The sequence below is a fragment of the Rattus norvegicus genome, chromosome 9 (assembly GCF_021556685.1).
Source record: "Rattus norvegicus strain SHRSP/BbbUtx chromosome 9, alternate assembly SHRSP_T2T, whole genome shotgun sequence".
NCBI lineage: Eukaryota > Metazoa > Chordata > Mammalia > Rodentia > Muridae > Rattus > Rattus norvegicus.
Genome location: NC_141542.1, coordinates 98,754,971 through 98,780,507, shown reverse-complemented (window position 1 = coordinate 98,780,507; position 25,537 = coordinate 98,754,971). Strand labels below are relative to the sequence as shown.

General features: G+C 43.0%; 1 protein-coding gene across 2 annotated transcripts in view; it reads right to left on the bottom strand.

Annotated features, from left to right (window-relative positions):
- Rhbdd1 (rhomboid domain containing 1) overlaps nucleotides 1–25,537 on the bottom strand; it is a 118,422-nt gene that overhangs the window by 91,289 nt on the left and 1,596 nt on the right. Inside the window, exons 1-3 of one of the 2 annotated variants that reach the window (NM_001024891.2) lie at nucleotides 3,879–4,057; nucleotides 2,386–2,891; nucleotides 419–551 (exon numbers count right to left, since the gene is read on the bottom strand). In NM_001024891.2, the coding sequence (NP_001020062.1) occupies nucleotides 419–551; nucleotides 2,386–2,818 (566 nt within the window). In that variant the 5' untranslated portion in view covers nucleotides 2,819–2,891; nucleotides 3,879–4,057. Of the gene's footprint in view, nucleotides 1–418; nucleotides 552–2,385; nucleotides 2,892–3,878; nucleotides 4,058–25,537 lie in introns of those variants that run through there. The other variant, NM_001432019.1, reaches the window with a different exon arrangement.

Sequence of the window (25,537 nt, the reverse complement as noted above, 5' to 3'; positions counted from 1 at the left end):
ATTGTTATTAGAATTTATCACTGACTGGTTAATTCTGATTGTCAAAACTATACACTTTGATCTCTTTTTCCTAGTTATAAGGAAGATACAAACTCCTAAATTACATACTTTAGCAGCTGACAGGATTCAATCAGGGGAACATCTAATGTCAAAATCGAGGAACTCAAATCTGTCTTCAAGGTTAAAAAATATGCTTCATGGTAAAAAACAAAATAAAATAAAAAAATGTTTTGTTTTAGTTTTTGAGACAGGGAGTCTCCGTACTGTCCAAGTTGACCTTGGATTTCTAAATGCTGGTGTGACAAGCTACCACTACATAAAATAATAATAACAACAACTGGTTCCCTCATTACTATTTCAACTCCTTCTCCACAAGGATCGACACGTTCCTGTGCTGAGAGAGTAAAGACTTACTTACCCTGGGGTGCAGAAGTGAATGGCCGCCAGCTCTGCCCAACAAGCAAATCTGTTGGGGACAGGAAAGCCCAAAATGTTGACAAAGCCTCCGGGGCAGTAGTGGTTGCTAAGAACTTTCAAGGCAAACAAAACGCCTGGAAGAGAATAAAGGACACAGTGATATCAACAGTCCGAACAGGGAGAGAGTCACTGCTGCGCACAAAGAAAAGTAATTAAATCTGAAAACAATTACTCAATTATTACATCCAACTTTCCGCTTTCAAACACAGTCCGTAGGGCAGTAAGCACAGCAGCCATCCTATCCATGGGTCGGACATGGAAATTCAAACTGCTTCCAAGGGTACAGCACAGGCAGTGGGAATGGCCCTCAGCAATGGTATCAAATGCCAAGGAGCTGCCCACTTTAGAGCAGCTAATTTTATGCTGTATGAATATGAACAATGAACAAATACCAGAAATGTATGTTCTGTGGCCACTATGGAAAAACACTGAAAGCAGGGTGTATGTGCTCATACTTACACACAGAAGGCTACCGTTGGGAAAGAAGGGGGGGGGGCAACAGCAATGGAAGCAGATGGCTGGGTTCTGCCTTCTTGTTTCAGGATTATTCCTCTCCTGTCCTTCACGTCTCATACTTAACACACCTAACTTAAATCCTGGTGGCAACTTCTGCTCCATGGAACACCTATCAAATCAGAGTTTCTGGGGCAATGCACATGGCAAAAGTTTGCCCACAGGGTTCAAATTCCACGTCTACTTCTTACTCGCTGTGCGGCCTTGAGCTAACTACTTCACTACAGTATCAAGATGACACTATTCCTTCTAGGTCTGCAAAGCAAACAAAACAGTGACGGTGTCTGGCAACGGTGGCTCCCAAGATAAGGGGCACATACTATGGCAATGGTGGTTCCAAAGATACGGGGTGCATACCATGGTAATGGGTTGGACACTTGTATTTAAAGATCCATTTTTATTTTAAATTTGTATGAGTATGCGTCTGTATACAGGTAAATATAAGTGACTGCAGGTGCCCAGAGAAGGTGGAAGAATGGAACCTCATTTATGGAAAAACACTGAAAAGACAGTGCATGTAGTCCCGTGGAGCTGGAGTTCCAGGCAACTGTGGGCAGCCCTGCGAGGATGCTGGACATCAAACTTGGGTCCTCTGGAAGACCAATACGCGTTCTTCAGAGCTGAGCCATCTTTCCATTGTGATTGGATATTCATTTCAATGAAATCATTGAGAGGCACAAGCCACATCATTCCCTAGGTAACCCTGGACCAAAACAGTTCTCCCCATTTCATGCTTATGATTCTTAAATCATAACTGGGGAAGATACGAAGTGCACATGAGATAAAGGCCAGCCCAGGGTCAAGTCAAGCTTGTCCTCTGGGGATTCCAATGATCATTGGCTGTCCTCTGGTAAAGGAAGGCTGACTTCTAGCGGCTTCATCTGAAAGTGGGATATGTACAATCAAGACCTCATCTGCCCTGGGAAGCCATCTGTACCTCGGGGACCAGCTCACAGTGAACCCCAGGCTTTGGTTGCCCCTTGATGCCTTTCTGAATTTCATTTGCTTAGTGCTACCTGCTACACACAAGAGTTTTGTGCCTCACTGACTCAGAGAAGTTGGTAACCAGGGTATCCTGAGTCTGCTTCCCAGACATACTCATGTTTTCAGAACATTCTTTTGTAAAGTTTCCCTCCATAGCTCTATGATGAGGGAAGCCAGCTGCATGCTTCTGGTACCCCAAACCACATTCTAGTAGACCAGGGCCCCAAGTGCTCAAGAATGAAGTGCGTAATGTGGGGCAGGCCAAACAATGCCCTCTTGGACTCCAGTCGGTCTGCTCTTCAAGATGCGGGCCCTAGCAGCCATTAACCACTCAGGATCCTGTCCCCGTATCAGCTAGCAAAGGAAACAGCCAACCTCCCTCACACAGCCCCCAGAGAGCATCTGCTTTACCTGAGAAGCCGACGGCACAGTTCCTTTTGAAGTCAGGCTGATTCATGAGTTCTGCAGAAGCAAACTGCAAGAGCAAATACACCACCCCCGTAAGCAGGGAGAACGTGGCAATGATGTAGGCAAACCACCGACTCCCCAGCCTTTTCTCCAGCTTCACTCCTTTCCAGAGCATGGACACCATGTTGAAATACAGATGCCAGTCATCTCCGTGGTGCACGGGAGAAAGCAGTAAACGCTGCCAGTCGTTCTGCTGGTAACACTTTTCCACACTGATGCAGGAATGGTACAGGGGCTTCCAAGGATTCAGGAAGAACCAGACGTTGACAGCCAAGGTTGCGAGGGTAACAGGTGGAATGTTGTTGATCCCGATGTGGAACACTTGAGAGAGGAGCAGAAGGAGGCCAGTGTCGATCCCTCTTGTTCTCCGCTGCATGACTGGATATGAGGAGCGTGGCTAAGGAACTGTACTAGATTAGGATCCCAGAGAGGCACACGGAGAGCAGCACCTGAAACACACAGTGCATATGAAATTCATCAGCTGAGAACAGCCCTGCTGCTCAAACCCTCACTGGGAGATGGGCCCAGGCTTCCATAGTCACACACCCCTTAACCCAACAGACACACCACTAACTTCTTTTTCCATTTCACATTCTAAAATAGAAATACTACCCCAGATCCAAGTGGACTTAAGGGCAGGTGTGCTTTCCTTGCCCACAATGGCCATAAACTTGTAATGTGTCTTTCTTAGTAAAAGAAACACAAAAGTTAATCCTAACAACATAAGGACCCACGAAAGGTGGAGGCAGAGACCCCACTCTATAAAATTATCTTCTGACCGTCACAGATGCACTGTGACACACACCCACGATCCACAGATTATACACACACAATAGTAATAACAATGGGGAAAAACAAGGACTAGAGAGGAGGTGCAGTGTGTAAAGCTTGCTGTGTAAACACAGAAACCTGAATCCAATTGTCCAAAGTGCGTACAGAACTGGGCATGAATTCCTGCATCTGTAAACCAAGGCTCCTATAACGAAACTAGACACAGAGACAGCAGGGTTCCAGCTAGCCTGGTATATACGGCAGGAAGAACAAAGTGAGAGACCCTGCCTCAACCAAAGGGGAGGTTTACCCTCTGATCGCGACATGCATACCATGACACACATGTGCTAGCACTCACAGATGCTAAGTCATACACACCCATCATATGCATGTACATGCACATAGCATATATCATACAACCCTAAACATACATTATATACACATAAAAGATTAAAATGGCAAGTTAGACTTTGACACTTAAGTCTACAAAGAGAGTAGACAAACATTAAGCAATTTTTATCAAGTCCCTGCCAAGTCTCCTTATACCTTCTAATAGTTTTAGCAGAAAGACGCAAAATGCATGATTTGTGAGCATGGTATGGACGAATCCAATACTAACAGGTGTCTGTGCCCCAAATTCTTAGTCATGGCATATAAATACTTACGAATGTGCCAAATCCTACACTGGAAAAAATGCAGTTCTTGTTTTTACGCTCACTTGTCACCAGGAACTAAACCAACCACTGGCTCAGGATGTTGTACGCACAGAGAAGAAACCCAAGACCATGGGCACAGAAGGTGGTGACAGGACTACTGTCTTACAGAGCTCATTTGAGTTAGTGACAAGGAACAGTTCCATGAGTCAGTGGTCCACCTCTCCACCCTCTCCTCTGAGGCTAGCATTGTGACACGCTTGCGATGACAGAGCAGAAGGGTGGGTAATACAAGCAGCCCAAAGCTAGCCCCACGATGCACTGCAGGCTTCCAGTCTGGGCGAGAGTCTGGGCTATGTGCACAGGCTCCGGTCTTCCCATGGTCCCTGGTCCCAGCCACTGGCAGCTAATCCTCAGACCCAAGGCTGTCTGAGGTGACACAGATGTAAACAGGAGTCCAATGGGCCCTTCCTAATCTGAACCACTAGCTAACCAGAGAGGTTAGCTCTGGAGAGGTTAGGCAGCAATTCCTGACTAATATAGGTGTTGATTCTGGATAGGAACTGGTTCCTGCTCACAAGAACCAGCTAGTGAGGAGGGGGTGGGTCAGATAGGGACAGGCTAAGAACAGGTCCATAAAAAGGATCAAGGGTTTGAAAGAGAGACCAGGAAGTGGGGGGATGGGGTGTCAGGTACAGACACAGGAAAAGTAGACAAGGGATTCGAAAGATGTTCCTGAAAGTGCTCATTCACTGACATGTTTTTCTGTGGTGATTTCTCAGCTCCCAACTCCAGGTAGCAGGAACCCAGCATACTAGATAATGCATGGGCTTTACAGAAAACAATGGAATTAAATTTTAATTACAAAAACTTAAAAATTTAAAGAAAAGTAATTTTACAATGTGTCTACTTAGAAGTGCTATGAGTAGCCCATCACTTAAAGGTCCTCAGTATCTTCATGCTGAATTGAAATAACTGGTGATATCCCAGGATTGCTAAAAGTTCAATGGGGCAGAAGAAACGATGGAAAAGTGCAAGTATTTTCATTTCAATCACTTATGTTGAAATCAAGCCTGCAAAAGTCAGTTCTCATAAGGCTCAAATATACTCTGGATCCTCAAATGTATTTCTTCCAGTTCTTTATTCTTTTATATGTTAAGTAATTTTAGTCATTTTCACCTCCATCCTGCTCCCTCTCCCACTGGCACCTTCCAAACAAGTCCCCCTCTCATGTTTTCTTCCTGTGAATTTAGTTATTTGCTGGAGCATAGGACAAAGTTATAGAGTGGAGCAAGAGCCACTTCCCACTGAAGAAAGTGATAACCCCTTCCCCTAATAAGATTTGATTGCAGATAATCCTTTGGTGGAAGGGTGTGGCCTCATTGGTCACTCCTTCACCCGTGATGAAAGCTGATGAGTCCAATCTTGTGCAAGCCTTGTATAGATAACCAAGACTATATATAGTGAGTTCATGAGTGCAATGGCTGTCATGTCCAGAAGGCATCCTTTTACTGCACATCTCCCTCCCCATTCTCAGCTTTTACATTCTCTCTGCCCCTTTTCTGAGTCATTCCCTGAGCCTGTGAAGGTGCCTTACAGTGGTTTGAGTGGCTCCTATAGCCTCATGTTTGAATACTTGGTCCCAAGGTGGTAGAACTGTTTGGGAAGGATTGGGAGGTGTGGCCTTGCTGGAGGTGTGTTACAGCAAACCAGCTTTGAGGCTTCAAATGAATCATGCCATTTTCAGTATGTTCTCTACTCTCATCTGTCCCTCCCACTATGCCTTCACTCTGTCATCACGGACTCTAACCCATTGCAATCTTAGGCCCAATTAAATGCTCTCATATATCAGTTGCCTTAGTAATGGTGTTCTATCACAGCAACAGAGACATAGTTAATGCAGGTATTACAGTTGTCCAAGTTGGGGCAAAACATTCGCCCATCACTTATTCTCAGCCCTTTGGACAGTTACTGATTTCTCCATTAACCAATGCCTGCTACAATAAGCAGCTTGTTTGAGGAAGGTGTGTTGGCTATTTGTATGCCAAATTGATATAAGGTATAGTCATCTGAGAGGAAAGAGCATCAATTAAAAAAACGTCTCCATGAGACCTGGCTCTACCCAAGCCTTTAGGGCATTTTCCTAATTAGTGATTGATGGCAGAGAACCCAGCTCATTGTGGTTGTGTTTCCCCTGCATTGATGATCCCGGATTCTATAAGAAAGCAGCTGAGCAAGCCAGGGGAAGCAAGCCATTAAGCAGCACCCTTCCATGGCCACCGCATCAGCCCCTTACTCCCGGGTTCTTGCCTCATTTGAATTCTTGTCTTGGCTTCCTACAATGTGGAAGTGTAACCCAAATGTAAACCCCTTTTTTCACCAACTTGATTTGGACATGGTATTTCATTGCAGCAACAGAAACCCTAAGTGAGACAAGTGGGTATCATGATGGGGGTGGGGGTATTGCTGTGACAGACAGTTGGGTTTGGGAGAATGATAGAAGTGGCTTTGGAACTTGAGGCTATAGAAGCCATTGAGTGCTGAGAGCTCAGTGAGCTGTTCTGTAGGAACCTGAAAGAATTTTGTGAGCAGTTCAGATAATGGAGGTCTGGCTTGTGATGCTTCAGGAGGAAGCAACAATTCTATGGGCCTTTTGTGTGAAGATTCTGTGACATCTGGTCAGGTGGAGCTGAAGTATCAGCTGCGATTAACAAGAGACCAGAACAACTAGGGCTGCTGGGACAATGGATGCTCAAGAAAGAGGCAAGTGTCACTGAAATGAAGCCTCTGGGAAGTGTGTCCTAAGGTCAGCACACAGCAGCTCTGTTCCAGAGGTGACCTAGGTTGTACCTTGAGCCGGCAGCTGAACTTGGTAGTGTAAGAGGTGGTGCTGGTTTTGAATGAATGAAGGGATCATGGAGAGCAGCTGGAGCTCGGCACTGTGTAGCAGGGTTGCAGCTCCCCAAAGGTGCCCAGAAGAGGGGCCCTGGCAGTTCTGGAGATGGCCACCTAGAACAGCAGCAGCAACTGAGCAGAGGCTGCTGAGCTCAGAAGACAGGCTGCTGCGAACGTTGTAAGGGACAGAGCTGGAGAAGCGGCCCAAGCCCTTTGGAGGAGCCCAGAAGATCATCAGTGAATCACACACATTGGACATTGAGTTATTTACACTGTCAAAGTTTGGTTTTGCTGGGTTTTGTTTGGGTCACTGATTGTGAGTGTGCCCTGGTTCTTCCTTCTTGAAGTAAGGATGAGTTTAGTTTATTTTGTATTTTATAGAAGTCTACAATTGAGAGACTGAATTTTCAAAGAGAGTTTTTAAATAGACTGAATTTTAAAATGTTTGAACTGGTACAAACTGTGGCACATACCAGACTTGGGATATTTCTTATTGAGATATTCGTGTTAATGTGTGCCCTTAGAAAATAAACAAGAAAGGAAAGGTTACAGCTTAACAGTGATGTATTTTTATGTCAGGTTGACAAGAGATCACCTGTGCTGGTTATTATGTCAACTTGACACAAGGCATAGTCATCTGAGAGGAGAAAACCTCAACTTAAAAAAAATGCTTTCATAAGACCAGGCTGTAGATAAGCCTATGGGGCTTTGGTTCTCAACCCAATCTTCCTATGCTGTTACCCTAAATACAATTCCGCATGTTGTGGTGAACCCCAATCATAAAATTATGTTGTTGCTACTTCTTTTTTTTTTTTTTTTTCGGAGCTGGGGACCGAACCCAGGGCCTTGCGCTTCCTAGGCAAGCGCTCTACCACTGAGCTAAATCCCCAACCCATGAATCATATTTTTCAATGGTCTTTAGTAACCCCAGTAAAAAGGTCATTCAACCTAAAAGGGCTGCAACCCACTGGTTGGGAACGGATCCTTTAAGGCATTTTCCTAATTAGTGATTGATGGTTAAGGTCTAGCTCATTGTGGTTGGTTCCACCTCTGGGAGTGGGGCTGCTGATCCTAGATTCTATAAGAAAGCAGGTTGAGCAAGTCATGAGAAGCAAGCCAAAAAGCAGCATTCCTCCATGGCCTCTGCATCAGCTCCTGCCTCCAAGTTTCTGCCCTATTTGAGTTCCTGTTCTGGCTTCCTTCAATGATGGGCTACAGTGTGGAAGTGTAACCCGAGTAAAGTCTTTTCTCCCCATCTTGCTCTTGGTCATAGTATTTCATGTCAGGAATAGAAACCCCAACTATGAGAGAACAATGAGGATGGCACTTTGGGGAAATGAACAAGACTACTTAGAAAGCAATTTGACAACAAGGTTGTTTAGCAAAAGCAATAGTAGAAGAATCCCCTACTAGAGCCTGTGACCTCCCCAGTCAAGGGCTTCTGACCAGGTTTAGAGAAGCAGGCATGAGTTTCCTCCTGTGGTGTGGACCTCAAATCTGATCAAAAAGCAGTTTGTGGGAAACCTTAGCAATCTTGTCAGCACACCCACAGTAATGACCTCCAAACATCATGCACACATGGGTGATCGAGCCCACATATAAATGTGCACATGCGCATGCAAACACACACACACACACACACACACACACACACACACACACACACACACACAAAACACGTCAAGTGTATTTATTGCCTTGGCCTTATCACTATTATTGTAGCTCTGTGGCTACAATAAAATAAAAAACGACCAGATTTCAAACAGAAAAGCTCCTAAATAACTTTAGAGAGATGGCGGTGGTTCCACAATGGAAACTTTCCATTCTCTAGCCCCTGTGACTTTCATGCAGCTCATGTATTTATATATGCACGGTGCAAGCAGAGTCCTGTAGATGATGGGCTACTTGTAGCAGCAGCAGCAGCAGCAGCAGCAGCAGCAGCAGCAGCAGCAGCAGCAGCAGCAGCAGCAGGAGCCGATCAAAGCTGATGACTCCATTACTTAAAAGACGGCTCTCCTGCATTAGAATTCCCAGTGACCAAGAACACACATGAAAGGCAGAAGCTCCCTAGTCTCTGCCCTGCACTCAGGCTGGGTTTCGGCTCTTCTGGCCAGGATGAGCCCCTTTCTGTGCAGCCCTTCCAACTTCCCAACTTCACCTCCTCACAGGCGGTCAGCTCCCACTCCATGGATACTTAGCTTTCCTGTGCCTTCTGGGTCCTTCTAACGAGTAGAGTGATTTTCAACCTTCCTAAGGCTATAAACCTTTAATGCAGTTCATGGTGTGATGACCGCCCCCAACCATAGCATTAGTTCATTGCTACTTCAAAACTGCAACTTTGCTACTCTTATGAACCACAACATAAATATCTGGAATGCAGATATCTGATATGTGAACCCCGAAGGGTCACAACCCACAGGTTGAGAACTGCAATCTAATTCCTTTCCCAGGGGTTTATTTTCTTCTATCCTTAATGTTTCCCGTGAACTCAAGACCTCCGTCCTGACAATTTTTTATCATGATTTCCAAATTGGTTCGCTCAGCTTTGACTCTGCAGCAAGCTCCCAGGTCACAGGAGGACAGCAGTGTGCCTGCTGTCTTGGTTTGTGAGAGGTGAAGTTTCCTTTCTAACAGCGGTGATTTAGTCTCTCCGTCTTCCATTCACCTATTCCAAATGTCAAGTGCTAGGGGGACAGGAAAAGAGCAAGGACACTTATAGTCCGACACTTAAATGACCACTTATACTTATTGAAAGAAACAAAGATGCTGGTCCCAGGAAACTAGAAGAACAGACACATACAGCAAGCAACCCTCTCTCAATGCACCTGGCACACAAAGATGGACACAGTCAAGAGCCCTGGGATTTGCACCAAAGGTGTTTTAAGTGACAAAGACAAATCTGATAACAAATCTATATTTTAAAATCTCTTCTGATAAGCTATGGAATATTCCTTGGGGAAGAGAGGTATAAATGGGGGAATTCAGCCATGTTCAAGCTAACCATAATGGTTCCAATTTCTGCTTCTTCTCAATTGGTGTGCATACCTCAAACAAGTCCAAGTCCTACTGAGCATTCACCACGACACAGTGGTTTCTTATTTGGTCTCAGTTATGTGGGCCTGTCTCCTCAGAAAACATACTGTAGCCCTGAGTAACATAAGTTGGTTCCTTAGTAATAAGCCTTTAATGGCTCAATATCACAGTGAGAATAAAGTATCAAGCCTTTATCAGAACTTTACAGGGCTGACTCCAGTGCCTCACCCACCTGTGGTCTGTCAGGATAGTTTCTGCTTAGTCAACTCTGCTTCTCCCATATCACAAGTTGCCACAAGCGCAGTTCGAATGGCAGAGGGCAAGAGTAGCCTCATTGAATGTCCAGGATTACACAGAACTAGACTGTGTGATCACTGTGAAGGCAGTGACCAGTACATGGTGTGTGCTTAAAAGGTCTCCCAAACGAGTTACAGTTAGTATTCTGAATGAGTTTCCCGTTACACAGTAAGCCAGCATGGTTAAGAAAACCAGGACACCTTCCTGATCGTCTCTGTCTCTCCCACAGCTGTAATAATCTTCCCACCATGTGCTGTGTGTTACTCATCTTCCAGAACACTCTGTCAGCTTCATAGAAATAAACCTACGGTTCACTTAAAGTGTGATGACAAACTGCTTTGCCAAAACTATCTGACAAACAAAACGCCATTTTAATTACGTAGTAACACACACTAGATAACATTATATCAAGGTTGTGGCAGAGACGTGGAAGATTTCTTGAATATTGATGGGGAAATTAGCCATATTTACTTTTAATGAGAAATTAAAAATTAAACAGGTATGTAATAAGAAAAACTACATGGCTAGAATAAACAAAGAAACTGGATTCATAATTTGAGAAACCAGTGTGTCCCAAGAGGCCGGGGGTGGGGGAGGAACAGAGTGGAAAGGGAAAAGAAACTAATTACAAGGATTTCGAATTCTACTTGCAAAGCAGAAAATATTTCACCATTATCATTTACCAAGGCAGTATGTATCTCAATTTTCAGATTTAAATGTTCAATAACAACCAAAACCATTAAATTGCAAGAATATTATACCGGCTATAAATTCTATTCCCAATTTGGTATGTGATCCTAACAAATTCATTCCACAAGAAACACAGACATGACGGCGTCTTAGCGGGAGTGATTAGACACTGTCCTGAAGACTGGGGTCTCTGGATTACTGTAAGTGCAACAGATTTACTGAAATCATTTTCCATTACGTGGATCCCTCTCCAAGAAACTGTTCATTGCTAGACAGCTTAGAGAGATCAACACTATGCCACCACGCCCTTTGATGAATTTCATTTAATAGTTTTACATAGTTGAATACACATGCCTTTAAAAATCACAGGGAAATATAATAATTCACAAGTATTCATTAAAGGCCTGTGGTTGCCTAAGCTGAGAGCTTTCTAAATATCCAACTTTCCAAATACTTAAGTTTAGAATTTTTTAAATGGAGACACAATCTACATACAATAATAATTACATTATTAAAGCATACAGTTCAGATTATTTTAGTGCATTCATAGATTGTGTAGCCATTACTAGTATTAATTCCAGAACTTTCTTGATGCCAAAAAGAAACCCAATACTATTTGGTGGTTCCACTATCACTCTTTCCCCTGAGGCTTTAATAATTATCCACCTAATTTTTGTCTAAGAGATTTCCCTGTTCTGGACTTCTCGTGTAAGTGAAACCATCCAATACAGAACATCTGACTTGGAAGAAATGTTATACCAATACTTGCTATGGTTAAGTAATAGTTAACTGCATGGACCCACCACATCCTGTTTCCCTCTTCATCTGCAGATGGGCTTCACTAGTGTTTGCAGCCTGGCCCTGGGATGCATAAAGGTCACATGATCCCAGTGTGCTGTTCTCTGTGTGAGCATGCACCTAGGAGTAGAGTTACTGGAACAAACAGCAGCTCTGTCTTAACTATTTAACTTTTTGAGAAACAACAAATTATTCTTCAAATGCATGTACTCTGGTAGGTTGCAAAGCCTCTGGCTTTCCTCGTTTATTCAAGAAAATTTCCTTTTTTGTTTGTTTTCAAGGACAGGGCTTCTCTGTGTAACAAACAAATACACTTTTTTGTTTTTTTATTTTTTTATTTTTTTATTTTTGGTTTTTGGTATCTGAAGACAGAGTTTCTCTGTGTAGCCCTGGCTGTCCTGGAACTCTGTAGACCAGGCTGGCCTCCAACTAGAGATCTGCCCACTCTGTCTCCTGAGTACTGGGACTTCAGGCATGAACTGCTACTTACCACCCAGCTTGAATCTTTGCTTTTTATCCCTGTTTATCTAGCTTTCCTAGTAAGTATGAAGTTGTGGGCAAATCCCTCCTCATAATGTAAGGCTAGTGGTACTGAGAAAATGAACTTCACATTGATGAAAAAGCAATATGAACTCAGACATGCCCACTGCGCTCAAATGCGCTTACTCTCAGGAACAGATTAGGAGAAAGCCCAAGAAAGAAAGGCGAAATCACAAAGACAGCACCTGGCTAAACTGAAAACATCAGCGCCACGATTCCTTGGGCTTCAGCATGTAGAGAGGACATTTGAGTGCCCTTCAACAGCGTGGTGCGCCTTACGTGAACACGTCAGGGTGTAAATACCACAAAATCCTTTCAAAGACACACAGAGGGCTGGTGCTTTTAATGACTGCAAATTGTGCAGAATGCTATGGAAAGAGCAAATGTCCACACTAAACATAAAAACATTTCTTCTCTCCTAATTGCAGGAGCCAGGGAGCAGAGCGAGCCGTAACCAAGTCAGAAGACCAAGAGAAGAGCCAGGTACCAGTGCACCTCGCTACCCGCTCCACTCAGTGCGCCTGCTTTCTCTGAGACCAGAGAAGCTGACCAAGCACATTCTTAGAAACCACTTCATTCTGAAGAACAAACTTAAAAGACTCTTTTCTCTACTGGCCCCTGGGGTACCAACAGAGAAGCGTGTTCCCACCCAGCATGATAACGCAATTATTTTATTCCGCTAATACAACTTCTTGGTATGATTTCATTTTTGAAATGGTAGTTTCCTTAGGTCCTGGAAGATCCCAATTATAATGTAGATAATCAAGATCTCCCTGAAAATTAAAAAAAAAAAATTAAGATGCACTAACGGTTAACGAAAACCAAGAATTTTCTTAACTGAATCCTTACAAACAAATCAGGTCTACTTTCAAATAAGTAAGTGCACGTCAAAAAAACTCTGCTAAAAGTTTTATAAAATGACAGAGAAATTATGCCTTCCAACCTTAACATTTAATTATTAAATATAATAGCAGATGGTATGGCTTCATGTCATTACGCCCTGTTCAATTTACCAGAAAGCATCATCTACCTAAGCTGACTGGTAAACAGGGAATCCTCGGGGAGGCGGTGTAGAATCTCCATCAGACTCCATAATCATCCGCTGACAAGCTGCACACAAACAACAATTTCTTCTCGCCTCCTAAAATCTGTTAAGTGGCTTCATGAACTGTACTAATGATACAACCAAAGGGAGTCTGAGTGGGGCTCTGTTTTCTTACTTCCCATTAAAGGGAGGAATAAAAAGAGATGAAGACAATGAAATGAATAAAAACGGACCTCATGAATAAAACATGAAGACTGAAATCAAATTATATTACGAAGGTAATGGGAGTGCGGTCTTCATGAATATCATGGCACTCTCAATAATTACATTCCAGAATCTATACATGGAAATACCCACAACTCAGACTCTGTTCCAGAGAAGGTAGGAATTAAGAACACTGTCTTCCCTTTGCAGTTTGCAGAGACCGAGTTATTACAGCCACTCAACTCTGGATGCCAACTTGGAAAGTGCCTGGTGCCACTGGCTGTGTCTTCTGCTTTTAAGTGAGAAGACTTAGTTTTTAGGACACGGGCTCCTCTTTCTTTCTTTTGGCCCATTCATAATCTTCACAAACAAACAAACAAAAAAAAAAAATCCTCACCTGTTAATGGGATGAAGCCCAAGTATCTTTTATAATAGCTTGCCTTTTTTTTTTATTTGTAGTAGGGATTTTTTTTTTTTTTACAATAAAGTTTCAGAAATAAACATAGAGAGAAATGGGTTGCCTTAATGCCAATCAGATGGAAGGCTCGCATAGGTAAAACATCGTAATTTGGAGGAGTGAGGACTTGAGAGCATTAAATAGACATATCAATATTCCAGACAAGGGACCAACCATTAACAGCCACGAACTAATGTGGTGACACAACCCACAAAGGTTGGGTCTTCAGCACACTACACTCTCCTTAATCTACTTACAGAACACTTGATTCAATTTGCTAAAATCCAAGTTCGTCCCACTGCCTCCCCCAGCGATCCATCGGATACCTTTCTGACCTTGTGAAAATCATGAAGCACATTGTGGTTAGCAGGATGGAGTTTGGGGCCTGGAGTTTGGAGTTTGGAGTTTAAGTCAGTTTACACCCTGACTTAAATGCTTTGATACCCTAAGACCTCGAGTACATTCTTTTTCTCTTTTTATTTTGTTGTTGTTATTGTTGTTTATAGGGCAGGATTTTTCTCTATGTATCCTGGTTGTGCTAGAACTTTCTTTGGAGACCAGGCTGGCCCCAACTTCAGAGAGCCACCTGCCTCTACCTTTCAGGGCAGGAATCACACCACGTCTGGCTTTTGAGTAAATTCTTAATCTATGCTGGAACCTCTTACCTTTGAATCGGGCACTAGTAATAAGCCCTCCCTTTCAGAAGTGGTGAGTTACAATGCCTGAAGCTTAAGAACTCTAGGAAGTTACTGATGACACCGAGTCTTTATCTCATCACTGACCCACCGAGGCTCACCAGGACCTAGTCCTAGAGTACTCTGTAACATCCTTTCAACAGCATCTGATGGTTACACATCTAGTTTAAAAGTGGGTGTGTATAATTTGTTTCATTTCACTTGGTTCTTATCATCTTTGTTTCATATACCACCAGGCCCGCACAGCACTCATCCTGAAAACTGCCTATTTTGGTGCCCGCCCTGAAGGTGTTCTGCAGTTACCCAGAGAAGTAGGTCTGTGGTGCTTCTGCCTATGATCCCAAAGGATGCTGAAATGTCTGGCCTCCATTTCTCTGTCTGAGGTGCTTAATACACAAAGCCATCTAGCGGGCAGTCATATGTGCTCTGTCATCTCCACAAGGGACAGTCACATTGGCTCTCTTACGACCCAAAAGGTAAAGGCATGATACAGTATGTATGCCCGATTCCAAACACAGGAGCCTGACCCAGTTGAATACCCTTCAGAAGTCCTGGTGTGAAACTGAAAAAGAGATTCTATTTTCCTTATATAGACAAGAAAGGTCACAGTGATGATACACCCAGACCGGACTATTAGGACTCAGCCCGGCTCTCAGACAGACCCTTCAGCTTCTGTTTCTCACAACAGCAACACTGACTTGCTACTGCTGATGCTTTTAAGAGGCCCCAGCAGCAGCCCACATGCACATCACACATGAAAGCCAAGTTCCCCAATGTGCACTTGCACAGCAGGTGACAGAGGCCTCAGATGCCTGTTAATTACGCAAATAAAAACTGTTGAAGCTTCGATGGGGGAGCAGGCCAGGAAATAGTTCACTATTCTACTGTGCAACCTGGATCTTCCAACTTAAGTCACGGATGACAAATGCTTTTTAAAAAGTGTAACCCCTATTTCTCTTTCAGAGGAACACTTCTTGGAGGATAAAATAAAGTCTGACGCAATTTCTTAACAGGACTGAAAGGAACCAATTTTTGTTTAATTTTAGATCAACATTTATTCATAACATACCATGAAGTTTAATTAGAACTTAATGAAAACTGTAATTAAAAGTGTGAGGTTGTCAATGATTTAAAAGTAAAAGGTTTCCTTTCATTAAAAAAAAATCTTACCAAAAGAAAAGATAGGAAGGAAGGAAGGAAGGAAGGGAGGGAGGGAGGACGGAAGGAAGGAAGGGGTCATATGTTAGATACTGCTTTTGGACATCCTTTAGTTCAACCTACTACAACCTACTAAAACATTCACTGGGTGAGAGAGAATTCACTCCTTAAAGTTTTGGCCAGAAAGCAGAGACTGAAGCAGCAGAGTGACATCACTGGTGAGGGCCAATTACAGGTGGTAGGGTAGGTAGATGAGAGGGATCTCCTGGGCTTTTTATAAGGCATGACTCCAATTCAGGCCTCATACCACATGGCCTGGTCACTTCCCACATGACCTACCTCCAGATACTATCAGACGGGTTTTTCTGGAGTCAGGAGGATTTCTGGAGCTCACTGACATGCAAGCATCTTTATCTGTGTAAATAAGAATTATTAAAGCAAGAGGGAGTTGGGAGCTCCCAGCAGACTTTAAATTAAATAAAGAACGATGTTTCATTTAGGTGGTCATCTATTCTGAACCTAGAATGTGAGACAATAAAGGCAATTGGAGACCTGACAGGAAAGGGGCTCTGTTCTGTGGACGTCACAAAACCCAAGAAGCAGTTTTAACATTGAGCCAGCGGCACCCAATCAGGGAGATGGCAGAGAAAGATTAGATGCCAACAGGACTCCAACCTCTGCCCCGATCTCACCACTGAAGAGAGAGCTGCAAGGCCCTAAAGAAATAAAGCAGGTAAACAAAATCCAAACTTTCCTACTCTGGTGAGGACTGGTAGTTGAGAGTAAAAGATCTACATGAACTGTGTTGGCTTCGGTGAGAACACAACCATCCAGAAAGGAACCGGAGAGTCAGGAAATGCTCTGAACTTACCAATAGCAGCAGCAACCAAACGGGATGTGAAGCAGGAAAATATTACACAGAAAAAAAAGATTGGAAATTACACTCTCCAAGTGAATAGGGACTATCTTAGCTAGGGTTTCTAATACTGTGAAGAGACACCAAGACCATGGCAGCTCTTATAAAGGAAACCATTTAATTGGGGCTGACTTATAGTTTCAGAAGTTCGGTCCATTATTATCATGGCGAGAAGCATGGCAGTGTACAGGCAGACGTGGTGCTAGAGAAAGACCTGAGAGTTCTAACAACTGGGTCCCTAGGCAGCAGGAGAAAACAGCAGGTCACTTGAGCTTCTGAGATTTTGAAGCACATCCCTTAGTGACACATTTTTTTCCAACAAAGACACACCTACTCCAACAAGGTTACAACTCCTAATGTGCCACTCCTTATGAGCTTAAGCATTCAAACATTTGAGTTGAGGAGGGCTCTTCCTACTCAAACAACCAGACACACAAGCCAAAATTAAAAGAAAAGGCTTTAGCATTGGTGAGCAATATGCAAGGGTCCCCAGATGTGAGGGTTAATTAACCCTGTCAACTTGACAGGATCTAGAATCACCTAGACCAGCTCAGGGCGTGTCTGTGAGGGATCATCTTGATTAGGGTAACTGAAGTACGGATGCCCACCTTGTGTGTGAGCAGGACCATTATGTGGACTGGGCTCCCTGACTGAATACAAAGGAAGAGAGCTCAGCTGCCCCCTTTCTGACAGGGATGCGATGTGACCGGCTGCCTCAAGCTCCTGTCACTATGCCTTCTCTGCCATGATGAACTCTGGAAGCATGAACCAAAAGACACCCTTCCTTCCTTCCTTCCTTCCTTCCTTCCTTCCTTCCTTCCTTCCTTCCTTCCTTCCTTCAGTTGCTCTTCTCCAGGATTTTGCCAAGCAATGAGTAACTGACACAACAGACAACATGGATTTTGAAAAATAATAAATTAGAATGATGGTTACACAGGCCACAGTACACTCTGTACATCTGCCTAGGTCAGTTTAGCCCTCATCGCTGTCTCTGGATACCCCCAAACCATCAACTTCTGGAATGATCTATTTCTTGAGCTGGAAGATCAGGCTGCTTTGCAGATCAGAGTTTGAAAACCCATGTCTAGTATCTGTTGTTATAAATGAGCAAAAAACACATCTCTACTCTGTTATCTAGTTATTCTACAAATACAAATCAAAGATAAGTGAGACCACTGGACAAGTTTACACACATACACATCACTAGTTCATCCTCAGTTGCGTACTCATTCCAAAAGTATGACTACCCCGGAAACACGATGAAGTAGATCCAATCAGTGCTCATCTTGTGGGCAGCCAGGATGTAGCTAAAAATAACCTGGATCAGGTGTCATTTCTTTAAATGGGATCATGGTCCAACTGCAGAAAAGGTGGAAGTTTTAACTCTCAAGGATCACTCAGCCTTTCTGCTCCTTCTGAAAAATCTCGCAGGGCCAGAAAAGTAGGTATGTTTCTTCTGCTGAGAGCCTCAACCATCTGAGTTTAGTGTTGTCCTTTGTCACAAGCTTGTGTGTGATATCATCTAATACACATGGTTTTAAGCAATGTGCCCTTAATATACAAACCTCTCGATGGAGAATACAGTTAAGTCAAGGTTCAATTCGGAGAACACCTTACGGCTGTTTCCTTGTTTGAGGCTTTGAAGGAAAAGAAAACTAGGTCAAAGGAGAAGGGGTTTGAAGGGGGAGCCGGCAAGCTTGTGCTTTGACACAGACCCCTGAGAACATGGGTATGCTGGGAAGAAGGCAGAAACAGTAAGTCTGCTGAGTTCTGCAGAAACATCTTTTGAAGTAAGCAATGTGTTTCAACTCACTGGCTACCGAGGGAACCATTTGAACAGAATTCCACATAGGCTACATTCAAACATCTGCATCCAGCCAAGGCAGACAGTAGAGTGGGCACGCTCCTCAACGCCCACTGCCACCTCATTCACATGGTACATCCTGACTCCAGCAATCACAGCTGTCTGTCCACTCTTAGCTTCCACCTTCTTTCCACCACTGGGCAGGAAGCCATGAGCTGTGGTCTAGGCAGTCATTTTCAGAAGCTAGGCCCAAGGCTTTCTGAACAGAGAGAGCCATGTTTTCTGCAATACGTACACATTGCTCACATGTAGTGCATGCACACCATGCTACCATTATATAGGGTCGCCATCTTGTTCTCTTAACATCACCTGTCTCCAAGCTCTTTAGTGTTTGGAGTAATTCTGCGAGCATCGTGATTTTTTAGAATAGGTATGTCCTGTTCTAGCAGGGATGACAGTACAGTCAGCATGAAGGGGAGAGGAGTGGCTACGCCCTGGGAACAGCTGTCAGGTGGTCACTCCCACTCTATGTTTCTTACAGTCCTATCTTTAACAGAACTCGAAAAAAGTTGAAGTTCCCATCACCCAATTATTCTGCAGTACTCTTAGCTTAGTTGGTCAAATTTCAATATGGAATAAGCATCTATCAAGTGTGCCCTGTCCTGCCATCCAAAGTTGTCTTAAGTTCCTTCACACAAACTTTAAAAGACCCAGATTCCTTTCACTTTAATATTTGTTACTGGACCATATGTGCCAAGGCCTCATGTCTGATTACAACTCTTCAAGGACACAGACTTCTGTGTTTGATCAGATGCTCTTAGTGGGAGATGTACGTATAAGGCCAGGTTTGGGACTACATGCTAGGCCAGCAATTTCAACAAAGAAGTAATGAAAGGAGGAAACTAAGATCCCAAGATCAGACACTCTGACAACACTCGAAGCCCAGTGGGCAAACTCCATTTACATTCACTGTGCATGTTTCACTTTCAGACAGTACACAAGGTCAAACTGCTAACTGTCAGTTACAATAAGCATCTAAACTCCTGGTCAATTACCTGGTTAATAACAAAAGACAGGGCTATGACATCATTACTGTTATAATTAATTTACACAGATCAGCTTTCCTGTTAATCAAATACATCTTTAAAAACATTTAATTTTTTTTCCACCTAGAAAGCAACATTCCACTTTGGCTGATGAAAAGCAATCTTGCTGTATTCCACATGAAAGGGTGTCAGGCTGCTGGGAGACAGGAAGGACAAAAGGCTTCCCAGGGACTCAATGCTGCACTAGAGAGTGGCTGGCACAAGCACAGGAAACAGAAGCACAAGATGATGGATAGCACAACGCATTTTAACAGTTTCAGAACATGAAAGTTGTCAGGGGATGGGGGTGTTAATAGACAGGCTTGGGGAGGAGGGATGGATTGATCCTCTCTGACAAAATTGTATCTAAGGTTGGCAATATTAATGCAGGCTGTACAGGGAAGGGCAGGGCAGGGCAGGGCAGGGCAGTGCGGGGCAGTGCGGGGCAGCGCAGGGCAGTACAGTTAAGGGCACGGTCCTCAGAAGGAATTCCACAACACACTGACCAACTGGCCTTGAGAAAATTGTCAGGTTTTCCCCTGTAACAGGTAACACAGGCTCATTTGATTTGGTAAAGTCCACATGAGGTATCGAACACACAGCACGCAATCCTCATTTGAGAAGTGACGGTGGTTTCTGTACATAAATAAACTAGGAGATTGTAAGAAAAAGGTTGGAAATACTGAGTGTTTTTATAAGATGGTGACTAAAGTTTTCTAAGAATCCTATCCCCCAGTTTTAAACTGTATCATGTGATGCAATTATACACACACCTTTTAAACAGTACCGTACGTACATGAAAGGCGTGTGAAAGCAGAATTTCCATCACTGTGGTGTGCATAAAGGTGTCGAGGAGGAAGAGCATGTGCCACAGTCTTCACGCGGACATTAAAGGACAACTTTATGCAGTTGGTTTTTCTCTCCTCCTACCTGGGACATGGGCCCCTAGGACTGACCTCAGGTCACCAGGCTTTCATGGCGAACATCTTCACCCACTGAGATGCCTCACTGGCCCCATAATTAATTTTTCGTTAAAATATATAAATTATATAATTATATATAGTTATAAAATGTATAATAAAATCTCAAACCACTTTTTGTCAAGGCTAGCCAATACTGTGAGAATTTAATGACTCTTCATTTATAGAGATTAAAAGAAAAAAAAATCTCATGTCAGCTAACAAAATCTCCCTGTCCTTTAAGAAGTGCCATCCACTCAACATTAGTGATCAGACTATGTTTACACATGAAACGTGACTGAAAAAGCGAAGCTACTAGATTTTGCATATAATCCTCAATTTTGTTCCACAACTCTGGGTGAATTCTCGCCAACTTCACTTCTGCCCTGTCGCCACTTATGATTTCCGGTATCAATCATAAGCCAGTTCTTCCTCGCACAGACCGCAAGTTTTAGCGTAATGAGAGCTCATTAAAGTTTCCCCACTGACAGCCCTGCAGCCGCAGGTTTTAAACCAGGGTCTGCATGGGGACCAAAATGCAAGCATACCATGATCATGCCCTTTGAGAGGATTTAAGGACTTCAACTCTCATCTTTGCTCTGACCAGATCTCTTTGTCTATCCCAAGTCAGAGGGAAAAGTGCTGCCCACCACTGCCACCCCTCATTTCATCTGTACATGAACTTCTGCTGAATTATTTATGGAACCGAATCTGCTCTGTACAAAAATTAGTCAAGTGGGAAAAGCAGTCATACTTCAAAGATGGGGTACAGTCCTGCAAAGAACCCCAAACATCTGTAAATTACCTGTGACTGGGGCAGGTTGGGGATTTTTTCCTATCTAGCATAAATACCTCATTCTTTTTCTCACAAGAATCTGTGGCCCACCCCCATCTAGTATGATCTTGGGGAAATAAGATAGACTCTCAAGGGTGAAGAAATGCAAATGTGGACTAACAACTCTGCCCTGGAACTTAGAGCCTGAACAGAGAAACTAGCACTAATGACACTGGGATTGACACAACAGTCACTTGAAGGAGCTCATCGAGGTGGCCAAGAACATGCAAACCCAGAGAGCTTCCCTTCTCAATGACCGTTACTGAGGCAAGGCCATTTGGATTTTCTATTGTATCTGGGCTCATCCACGTAGCTCCCAGTAAGTTTCTTGTCTTTAAATTACTTGGATCATATAAATTAGGTAAGTTTGCTTCCGTTTGCAAAGACATCAACCCATAACACCACACATTTACAAAAGTGTTCACAGGCAAGTTGGAGTTTATTTCAAACATTGCCATGTCCTTTAGACTGACAAAGGCTCTAGCCCATAAGAGAACTAGGACATGGAGATCCTACAGGCTGTTTCTAAACAGTCTCTTGCCAGCATGCTGTTCTTAGAGACAGAGGAGCACAGGACGAAGGATGCGAGCAAAAACAACTTCTGCATGAAGTCATCTTAAATGGTCACGCTTGTTGAGTACTGAATGACAGATGTAGTCTTAAAAGGAAAAAAACAGAGGGACTCAGTTGGCCTTTACTTATGTGTCGATTTATACCAAGGTAATGTTTTTACAGAATGAGTATTAGTAATTACCGAAGTGGTTTTTTACTGCATCTCTGTGTCTCTGTTCTTCACGGAAAATAAGTCCAGAATACATACATCAATGAAGCGTCACTGGATACAAAGGTCTACCTACCACTTCAGGGCAAACATCTGCACTCATCCACTAAAAAAGCAGAGAAGTAGGGTTTCAGTCTAGTGGGCTTCAGGAAGGGCCTGGGCACTTTCCAGAGATTCACCCATTCACGTCTCCCTTCACCCAAACATTAACAAAAGCACTTCTCTAATCTTGAGCCTGGGGTCGGGGTATGTGTCTGAAACTGTACGAAGAACTTGACTGTGTCAACCTACACTGTTCAACATGCTAGTCCTTCCAGAAAGCTACACCCTCGAAAAGCAAAGCAATCAACAGAAGCCCTGGCACATGAGGAACTGCTTCTAACTACACAGAAGCGTGTGTGCTTGCAGAGGAAAGAGCAAAACAAGCTTTAGGGTCTCTATGGCAACGAGACACTGGGATAAGCATTGTCCTCAGGCAATGAGGAAGAAGGTGAAATGACTCCCAGACTCACCAAAACAGCATCTCACAAAAAGTAAAGGACTTCTTTTCAGGATGAAAATTGAGAAGCCTAAGTGGCCCCTTCTTCATACAAAATTAGCATGCCTTGATGGGAATTAGGGTGGTTATGGGAAAGAGGCTCTGTGGCAGCCTTTTTACAGTTGCTAAAATCTGGAACCACAACTCATTCATTACAACACCCCAAATTATAGTCGCCGCTACCAGCAACATGAAAGAAGGTGTCCAAGTTTGAGTGTTGCCCAAAATAATTTGTTCGGGAGGTGGGGGACCCAAACAGGAATATGCATAGCTACAACACACATGGACAGTACATATTACTTATAAGACTGAGGTCACTGCAATAGGTACAGAAATTTCATTTGCTGCTGTCCTAATACTGCGACTCTGGATGAGAAGTATGTCACTTAGCACCGCGGGGAAACAACGGATGGTGTAGGATCCCTGAAGTTAGTTGGAAGGAGTCAAATATGGCTTGTTGCCTGGGATAGACCACATCCTCAGTCTTGCTGGGCGACAAAGGAAATCACACTTGCTTCCTAAGCTGTGAAGAAGAATGGATAAAAGAGCAGAGCACATAAAAGCATGTAGTGCACCGCTGAAATTCGGTTTTCATTTTCCCTTCCTCCCCATGGAACTGGACTTTATTGCTTTGTAATTATGACATGCATGTAACAACGCCCAAGAAGCTAGATGGTAAATAATACCGACATGCAGGCCTGGATGCACACACTGTCAGTTGGCTATCATCTGGGTCCCAGAGGGCTCCTGCACACTATCTATTGCACCTCAGAAATATGACACATTTGCTTTTCTGAATACAGCCGGAATTATCCACCAGCTTTGAAATATCATCACCATGATGCTGCAAGGAGCAGCTGCTTGATTGAAAGTGACTCCCCTCCCCCACTCTCCAGCTGTCACCAGGAAAACTCCCTGGATGTGTGAAAATGGCAGGATTACTACTACTACCACTAATAACAAGCTAACAAATGGTTAGATTTGAAATTATTTTTCTGAGGCGCCATTATTAAATTAAGTTAAAAAGAAACCCACATATACAAAGAAACTACTCTGCCATCTGAATGAAAACCAGATGCTATCACACAACACAAACCACCATGGATTGTACACACAAGTACACTTCTTTTGTATACTTTGTATACTTCTCTTGAAGCCTTGTTTCTCCTCCTCAGTCACTTACGCTGCTAAACAACAGTTGAAATACTAAGTAGCTTTACTAGTCCTTCAGCTGTCACAGTGCCAGGGACTTTTAAAAAGCTGTAGGGTTTGTTGTTATTTTTCTGCACAGAGCCCCATTTTTATAAAATATGGGACAGATTGAAGACTGTATTTGTTTGGGAGTCTTTTGTTTTGTTTTGTTTTTAATAATCACCCTGACTCTGTCTGAGAACCCAGACATACGCTTAACCCAGAGACAAAGCTAGGAACTCCGCAGGGCAGAGCATCCTGAGTACCTGGATTCCTAACATCATAGTTTTTGGTACAGCTCATGCTCGGAGCTCTGCCTCTGACAGTGAGTCACACACAGACCCTCAGCATTTCACTTCTCTGGACACATTCTGGATCAGGAGCCTGTGCACTCCAATGTCTTAAAGCCTCTAAGCTCTTGAACCTTCTGGGTAATTTCTGCTTAACATGCTCCAACTTAAAACAAAGTAAGTAAACAAAAAGCTGAGAATCACTGCTTAGATGCGAGAGTGGCACCATTAAAGAATAGCTTTGAGGTTTTAATGTCTTTTCACAGTAATTTTAATGTAGATGTGCATAAATATATAATTCTTTTATATTTGGTTCCCTACCCTCATATAATACACTACAAAGTAAACAAAAGTAAGGTCTACCATGAATGTCTTTAAGCATATTTCATTCATATACTCATAGCTAAATGTAAAACCATGAAAATATATAAGAACATTGACATTTTTAAAAAGTAGAACACGCTAGTGTTCTATTGTAAAGCATATGTATTGAAAAAATTACTTCAGGATTAATGACATTTTTGTGCATTTATTTACAGAGCTATCGTCTTCTGTAATGTAACAGCATCACATGACAGAGCTGACTGTATCAAATGAAATTGGCTATAGGATAATCAAAGACATTTTGAAGTTAATTAGCTCTAATCTGGAAACTATAAAGACAATGTCTAGAAATCACTGATTATGAAATAACTAATGTTTTGCTAGCAAGCTGAGCTGCAATTTTCTCCAAGTGTTTGCTTTCTCTCACAAATTAGGAAAGCTTTGGCTCAGCATCTTTGTCGCTTAAAAAGCAGTGAGCACAAAATAAGACCACCTCGTATGTAAAAGGTGGAAATTAACAGGGCAGTCAGAATAAAATTGATAAATATTATTTCTTCCCCTTTCAAAAAGAGACACTACCTAACATATAATGTAGTGACAAATAATAGTTACATTACTAACTTAGGTAGCCAATACTTTACAGGAGACTGGAAGGATGCTAATTTCTCTACAGGGCATAATCCATGCACAGAGGGAGGCAGAATTCAAACAGGGCTTGCCTGACTCAGAACCACAGCTATACATCCTTCTTACACAGAAAATAACAAAACATTTGGAGCCTTTGAAAAACAATCACTTCATGACGGGACAGTATCACTTTGGTAGTAAGGTTAACTATTACTGATAGAAATAGGTATCACAAATGACATATTTACATGGCAGTGTACTCCCCATAATATCCTGGAGTCTCAGCATGACCTTGGCACCAGTGCTCTTTAGTCAAAGCTATGTGGTACACAGGCCCTGGTTAATCACTGACCCTTTTCAACTGTAATGAACCTTGGGCAGCACCTTGGAGAAAGGAATAGTTCTTAGAAAATGCTCCATTTAGCAATTTGAAAAGAAAACAAAATCAGCCAGTTGGGGAGCCTGTCCACTTAGCTGTGGCCCTCCAAACGGACATGAGACCTTCTTTG